The sequence below is a fragment of the Oreochromis aureus genome, linkage group 20 (assembly GCF_013358895.1).
Source record: "Oreochromis aureus strain Israel breed Guangdong linkage group 20, ZZ_aureus, whole genome shotgun sequence".
Classification (NCBI taxonomy): domain Eukaryota; kingdom Metazoa; phylum Chordata; class Actinopteri; order Cichliformes; family Cichlidae; genus Oreochromis; species Oreochromis aureus.
The window spans coordinates 11,652,871-11,660,905 of NC_052961.1; the positions used below are offsets into that span (position 1 = coordinate 11,652,871).

The window sequence follows — 8,035 nt, forward strand, 5'->3', positions numbered from 1 at the left end:
TAAAACTGTGAAATAAGCTCTTAAAACTGCTCTCTACATAATGTAGGCGTGTCTGTGTCTGGGAGCGGATGGCTCTAATGCAAATTCAGCCCTCAGTCACAGTCGACGAGTTCCGGGGTAAACACAACCGCTACAATGACTGAGTCGGGTTCAAAGTTAAGAATATTTAAGATTTTAAAGATAATTATTAGCAGCTTGCTTATTACAGTCCTATTGTTATTTACAATAGCGGCTATCAGGACTCTTTCACTGGACGTTAACGCCGGACTTCAACTCGCACACTGGGAAAAGACGAATAACAAATCGCTCGTCATTGACCACCATCAGAGAGAGGAGCTCCTTGCAAATTTTAAAGGTATTCGGAGTCGTGTTGTAGTGGATGTAGATGGAGACAGAGAGACTTGTTTGGTAACAATTTGTCTCCATTTGTCCAGAGGCAATCCGCATCCCCACCGTGTCATTCTCAAATACAGAAAGCAACACCACTGCGCTGCTTGAATTTGACAGATTCCTCCGAAAAGGTAAACCTGCCAGTAAAATGTGCTTAAAGTAGCTTCCTTTTATATGTGTTCAACGTGGAACTAGCTCGTAGCTGTGGACGCTTGCACGCGTTGCTACAACTGATCGGTTATTATAGCAAACTCTAAACGTTAATGTAGTTTTTGTATGTCAAACTTGTATAGCGCTAATAAATGGATACAGACGCAGTAGGTGTTTGCTGTGCAGATGTACTTTGTTCCGTACACCTTATTCAGAAGTGACCTTTCGACGTTTTGCTGAGCCAAGGTATGTCGAAACCTACATTGAGATGCACGTGGTTCAAAACAAAGTCAAATGACCCGAGCTTTTGGTGCTTTTTATCTGCTTATTCTAGTCTTTATTGGAAGTGTTGAACAAATCTGATGACAGGTAAACTTCCAGAAAGCTTAAAAATGACAATCATAATTAGCAGGAGGAGTGCCATCACTAAGCAGCAAGTTACCCAGCAGTTCATGGTACTTTGTTGGCAGCTGGTTAATGAACCCCACAGTAACCACAATGTAACCCTCAATTCCCACCCTTTGTAGCTAAAAAACAGATGCACTAAAATGTGTCAAATTACTCAACATGTTAGCAGTTGCACCATCAACAGTTGTACTAGCAACAACTAATGTCCTTGCAGTCACAAGAGGCTGCTGTTGCTAGCACAAGCCATGGAAAAGTGCAGCAAGAGGCACAGCAGTCCCAACAAGAGTGGCCCTCTTCCTGATGTTCTCATGGATTGTTTGTTGTTGTTTCATCCTGGATAGTTGTTCTGACGCTCATTAGTCCAAGGCGTCCTTCTTTCCATTAGTGTAGTCTCAGGTTGGAAGACCTGAATTTAATGATTTGGACAGTTGATTTTTGACTTTTGCCAATATAGTGTATTTTGGTAAAATGATGCCTATGTATACCTGCTGCAGGTGTGCCATGAGAACAGATTCCTTCCAATTCAAGAAAAGAAGCTGACTCTGCTTAAAAACAATTGAAAACTTTTAAATAAAAGTCCTTAAGTTTAACAAATGCAGAAATTGCTACTTGATCTTCACTTGTTCATTTTCATTCACAATAAGGATAATTAGCTACATGCATTACATTACATTCACCCTTCTTTCCAAACATCCCCGACAAAGTGGGAGACATTTAACTGTGGTTATAAGAATAAACATAGCAGCCATTTCTCAGTATGTTTTATGTTATGAATTGGATTGTTACTAAGCAACTGAAAAAGCCTTATGTATGTTAACAGGGGGAAAATTATATTTGCTGACACACATCATTACAATCACAGCTTGTCTTTAACTGTCTCAGAGTTTTCCTTGCTTTGGTGTATGGGGACTTCTCAAAAACATTTATTGTTCGTAAAGTGAGAGAAATATTTATATGATCCCCTGATGAAAATGTGAGCTTGCTCACTTACAAAGAAATGAACAGTCTCCAGTTTTATGGAAGTTTAATTTTAAGTGAGTGAGACAGGAGTTGATCACCAGTTTTACACACATTTCAGGAGGGATTTTGGCTCACTTCTCTTTACAGAAATTCTCTAAAACTTTTAGTTTTCTTGACTCTGACTTGGCAACTTGATGTTTCAGCTCGCTCCACTGATTTTCTAAAGGGTTGACATCTGGAGACTGGCTATGGCACTCCAAGCTTAATGTGCTTCTTTATTTAACCATTTGGGGCGATCATGGCTCAAGAGTTGGCAGTTCGTCTTGTAATCGGAAGGTTGCCGTTTCAAGTCCCGGCTCCGACAGTCTCGGTCGTTGTGTCCTTGGGCAAGACACTTCACCCGTTGCCTACTGGTGGTGGTCAGAGGGCCTGGTGGTGCCAGTGTCCGGCAGCCTCACCTCTGTCAGTGTGCCAAGGTCGCCAATGTGACAATGTAGCTTGCCATCACCAGTGTGTGAATGGGTGGATGACTGAATGTAGTGTAAAGCGCTTTGGGGTCCATAGGGACTAAGTAAAGCGCTATACAAATACAGGCCATTTACCTCTTTTGTTGCTTTACAGTATGTTTTAGGTCATGCTGGAAAACCTATCCATGACCCATCTTCAGTGTTGTGGGTTAGGGGAGGAGGTTCTTATCTCAGATTTTATGCTACATGGCCGTGTCCATTAGCCACTCTATGTGGTGAAGTTGTCCGGTATCCTTAACAGAAAAAACAGACCCAAAGCATAATATTTCCACTTCCATGCTTGTCTATGGGGATGGTGTTCTTTGGGTTCTCTGGTTTCATCTGACAATAGAACTTTCTTCAAAACCTCTGAATCATTTAGATGTTCGCTGGTGAAATAAGGACGGGCCTGCACATGTGCCTTCTTGAGCAGAGGGATCTTGCAGAGCTGCAATGAATTAAAGCGATAGATGATGAATTTAAGAAAAGAATTGCTCTTTCAGCTTGTTTTTTTTTTGTCAGCCTTCCCTACAGTTTTCTCTTCTAGCTTGGTTCATCATGAATTGGTGGGCAACTACAGCCACTTGTTTTGGGTGAAAGGATCACAGCCTGAACTGGTGCCATACATGCTGCTGGCCCACATTGATGTAGTACCTGCTTCAGAGTCAGATGGTTGGGAAGCACCGCCATTTTCTGCAAAGGAGATCGATGGCTTCATCTACGGCAGAGGAACAATAGATGACAAAAACTCTCTAATGGTGTGAAAACTTATTACTTTTGTGTGAGCTTACTTTTAAACAGACTTGAGGTATATTTGGCTAAACTGCTGATTTATTTCTTCTAGGGAATACTTCAGGCGCTGGAGTACTTGCTGTTAAAGGGCTATGCTCCACGCAGGGGATTTTACATCGGTCTTGGTCATGATGAAGAAGTATGTTAACAGTTCCACTATGACATTACAAACTTAAAAGGGGTTGGGAAATATCACATTTTAATGGCTGTACTCTTCAAAATCTCTTTTTTAAGATCAATGGTCTCAATGGAGCGATGAACATAGTGCGTGTTCTGAAGCAACGTGGTGTCCAGCTGTTGTTTGTCATGGATGAGGGCCTGACTATATCTGATGGAATCATTCCTGGTCTTGAAGGACCTGCTGCTCTGTAAGAACCTGCCTGAACATGTGTTGTGTTGTGCACTTGTGTTGATCACATCTTATGTGTATGTGTACAATTCATGATTTGCAGAATCGGGTTAAGTGAAAAAGGCCAGGCCGCTGTAAAGCTTAGTGTGTCTGTGGCCCCTGGTCACGCCTCGATGCCTCCCAGGGAAACTAGCATTGGGATCTTAGCCACAGCAGTCAAAAGGTGAGAGGAACATTGTTTTTAAACTATAATGAGTCCTGTTTAGCTTCTCTGTTCATATCTTTCACTGCTTTCCATAATTTTACTACCCCGTGTTTAGAAAGCTAGTATAAAAGATTTAACTGTCATCCTGCTTCTTCAGACTAGAGGACAACCCAATGCCGAGGTTATTTGGTTATGGCCCTGAAGGTGATACCTTTGAGCATCTGGCCCACAAGGTAGGGTAATCTAAATACTTCTTTACTAGTGTACTTATGTACTTATTCTTTACTACTAATTTCTTACTTACTACTAATTCTTTGCCTTCAGTTCAGTTTCCCACTAAAGTTCATAATGTCGAATTTGTGGCTCTTCTCTCCGCTCCTTAGCAGGTAATAACTACTACATATCATTTAAATATAAATTCAAATGTCATGTTTTCTTGTGATTGGTTCCAGTGAAATAGACCAGTTTTTGTGTTTCAGGATACTTGAAAGAAAACCAGTATCTAATGCATTTGTAAGGACTACCACAGCAGTCACCTTTTTTAATGCAGGAGTAAAGGTGCGGTAGTTATTTTAAGTTGAATGTAATTCACAAGAAGTAAGATTATAAGCCTGTTACTTTTCTTTGTAAAAATTCAATATTTCTCTCCTTGTACAGATAAATGTTATTCCTTCCCTTGCTGAAGCTTATGTAAATCTACGAATTCACTCAGCGCAATCGGTAGAAGAGGTAGAGTTTGAAGTTTTATTCTCCTTTTTGAGAATGAATGCTTTACTGTGTACACTTTGACATGAATATGAGATGTGTGCTGTCTTTTTTAGGTACTGGACATCATCAAGGATACGGTGGGCGACCAGCGAGTGAAGGTAGAACTTGTTGATGGATTTGACCCTCTACCCATCAGCGGTGCTGATGAGAAGGCCTTTGGCTTCCAAATTATTAAGAAAACGGTGTTGGACCTGTTTCCAACAGTTACAGTTGCTCCAGGTAGAGTTCATACAGATTTGTAGACATTTTTACGAATTAGCTGGAAGCATTTTAAAGCATCTTTTGGGACATTATAAGTAATTTAATATCATATTTAAATGTGCAGGTATCTGTATTGGAAACACAGACAGTCGACACTTTGTCGACCTGACCAAAAATATTTATCGGTTTTCCCCGGCTTGGTTTAAGCCAGGTGACCCTGAGAGGTGAGAATTCAGCAGCTTTTAATACTGACAAAATATATTTTGACCAAAAATGGCTGCAGACCTCAATTTAAAATTGAACAAATACAGTAAGAAGAATTCCATGTGCAGTGATTATTTCTCAAGAAATACAGATCATGCAGCATGAATAAAAGAGGGGAATATGTAAAATACTTTGTTGTTCCAGGTACCATGAATCTTTTTTTTTTCTTTGTTTCTCAGATTCCATGGCATCAATGAAAGGATTTCCACTAAGAACTACGAGGAGATGATCGTTTTTTACTTCAATTTGATCCAGAACTGTGACATTAGGAAGCTCCCTGAGCCCCACAGCTCGGTCCATGAACTCTAAGCAATTGACAACATTGGTGATAAGATAAACACATGAATAGCATACAAAATGCACAGATACTGCACTAAATAACTTTTGCATTATAGAATTAGACACTACAATTTTGCTAATTTCAAAGTGGGATGTACTTTTATCTTTTATGTGGACTACTGACTCTTTTCAGTGATATGTGACTAGATAGAGCACTGACCTTTCTGCAGTAAAATCACTGTGAATGCGCTATCTAGAATTTTGCATTCAAGATTAAGTTTTGGTGCTATATGCAGACTGATGTACTATTTTTTTTTTAACTTTGTGGTGGTATAATATGATACAATTAACCAATTATTAAATATTTTTCTTTGTGGGACAGTGATAGTAGTGCAGTCATAAAGATACATTTCATGGCTTTTTGATTTGGACTGCTCATAATGAATGGTACAAATGACAGCACTACCTACAGGGATGCTTAACTTGAATCAAACACTGGACTTCATGTTCAAAGAATGCTGTGTTTTACCTCAGCCATAAAAAAGGAGGATGGAGTGTTGTCATCAGCCCGAGTCTTGTGTCACCTAGGATTTTCAAAATTATTCCATACTTGCATGTACTAAAAATCTCAGATGAGTCTGAATCACAGTTACTTTGACCTACCAGAATTTTCCCATAATTATTTCTGATGAAACACAAAATGAAATTCCTTTTTAAACTTGTGCTATATACAGTACATATGAGCAATTTTACAACAAGTTTAGAATAAGTAACATTTCTGAAAATGTGACAGTCTTATCCAGGTAGCAGTTTTTCATCTGCAATAAAAATAGCTTTAATGTAGAGTAAAGAAGACAAGAGAAGAGTTATTAATTAAAGCAAATGACACACAAGTGGTTTTGCACAAATTTGCATATTACCTTTCACAGATGGAACGTAATGACCTTCAAAATTAAAATGCATTAACACAGAAATCTTAAAATAAAATCTTAAGATGCTTTAAGTGAAGGTCATTACATGTAAATGAATCAGAATGGTAGCAATATTGAAATGTATTGACTTTTGTATAGTATTTTTTTCTCTCTTAATTTCTTTACTAAATGTACCTGTATATTGTTTACATGTTTGAAATAAATTAACAATTAGTAATTTCAGATTTTTACTTAGATTTCAAAGTGGATGTGATGGTTATTCCCTTATTTGATACATGCGTTTTTACATTTTTAATTAATAAAAAAAGATGTTGCAAATTAAAACTCTTATATGCAAATTCAATTTATTTAATTACTTTGAAAACCTTTGTCAGACTGTTCAATCTACACTTCAATGTAAAAAAAAAACAATTCTGAATTTTTCATTTTGAAAATTTTATTTTTATATAATTTATATTTGAAATTGTAAGTAATAAGTAATGAGCTTTGTCTAAAACCAGTCATATAACAAATGTCAAAGTCATTTTGGTCATCAAAACTAAGTACTTTTCAACTTTTCATCCAAAAGCTTTGATTTTGTTGATGAGCCAACAGAATGTACTCTGTTGTAGGTTTTCTTATTCTGTTCAACTAAAATATTTGTTCTGACTTAAAAGTCAACCCAAACCCAAAGTCACTCCTTTGTGTTTCACATGTCTTATTAAAATCTCATTCATTTTTACAAATGTATACACGTTTCCAGCAACCAAAACCAATTACATTTTAATCTTTTCTACACAGAAACAGTGAGTCTTGCTTCATAGTTACCATCCTCAAATGAATAATCTAATTATAATAATTATAATTAATAATATTTTATTTCATATGTTGCCAAACCTGGATTAATTCACACAAGGGTTAGACTCCAAAGGCCAAACCTCAAAGCAATAAAAGTCAGATGAAGGGCATGCATTTGTGCTTAAATGATCAAAACTGTCCAAATGTGGCATGACATTATAGTAACCCATAAAAACAAGCTGAAACCCCTAATTTAGAACAAATGCCACTGATATCTTGACTCTGAGGATTTTGAACTAGTGTTGGTTCTGCTAATTGTGCAGTACATTGCAGGCTTATATCGTTTGTTGTTTTTGTGCATATAGATTTCTTTTTTATTAGATTTCAGTGTGAGATTGCAGATTCCACCACTAGCAAATTTCATTTGTGTCTCTCTTTTTCCTAAATACAGTACTGTCCAAAAGTTTTAGGCAGGTGAGAAAAAAAATGCTGTAAACAATGACCCCAAATATACAGCCAAAGTCATTAAGAACTATCTTCAGCATGAAGAAGAACAAGAAGTACTGGATGTGATGGTATGGCCCCCACAGAGCCCTGATCTCAACAGCATCAATACGTCTGGGATTACATGAAGAGACAGGAGGATGTGAGGAAGCCTATATCCACAGAAGATCTGTGGTTAGTTCTCCAAGATGTTTGGAACAACCTACCAGCTGAGTTCCTTTAAAAACTGTGTGCAAGTGTACCTAGAAGAATTGATGCTGTTTTGAAGGGAAAGGGGGGTCAAACCAAATACTGATTTGATTTAGGTTTCTCTTTAGTTCATTCACTGCATTTTGTTGATTGATGAAAATAAACAATTAACATTTCCATTTTCGAAAGCATGCTTTTTTACAGCATTTTTTTCCTCACCTGCCTAAAACTTTTTCACAGTACTGTACTTTGTGATGGAAAATGATGTATTACAAAGATGTCTCTGGATGTTATAAATGTGCATATTGTTTTTAGAATCAGGTCCGTTATAATTGTAAGCCAGTTGGATTAGATGTTGCGT

The 8,035-nt window shown here is 37.6% G+C and overlaps 1 protein-coding gene across 1 annotated transcript; it reads left to right on the plus strand.

The window, feature by feature from the left end:
- Nucleotides 1–63: 63 nt before the first annotated feature.
- On the plus strand, nt 64–5,826 carry LOC116319525 (N-fatty-acyl-amino acid synthase/hydrolase PM20D1.2-like). The gene is made up of 13 exons (XM_039603985.1): nt 64–355; nt 435–521; nt 2,937–3,172; nt 3,259–3,345; nt 3,441–3,574; nt 3,659–3,778; nt 3,918–3,993; nt 4,085–4,146; nt 4,240–4,318; nt 4,418–4,489; nt 4,582–4,747; nt 4,854–4,953; nt 5,173–5,826. Exons 1-13 carry the CDS (start codon nt 136–138, stop codon nt 5,300–5,302), a joined length of 1,569 nt encoding a protein of 522 aa, XP_039459919.1. The 5' UTR covers nt 64–135; the 3' UTR covers nt 5,303–5,826.
- The last annotated feature ends 2,209 nt before the right edge of the window (nt 5,827–8,035 follow it).

Coding starts and splice junctions, on each gene's coding strand:
- LOC116319525 (XM_039603985.1), top strand. CDS start 136: ATGACTGAGTCGGGTTCAAAGTTAAGAATATTTAAGATTTTAAAGATA. Junction 4,748..4,853: donor AACAGTTACAGTTGCTCCAG/GTAGAGTTCATA, acceptor TTAAATGTGCAG/GTATCTGTATTGGAAACACA. Junction 4,954..5,172: donor AAGCCAGGTGACCCTGAGAG/GTGAGAATTCAG, acceptor TTTGTTTCTCAG/ATTCCATGGCATCAATGAAA.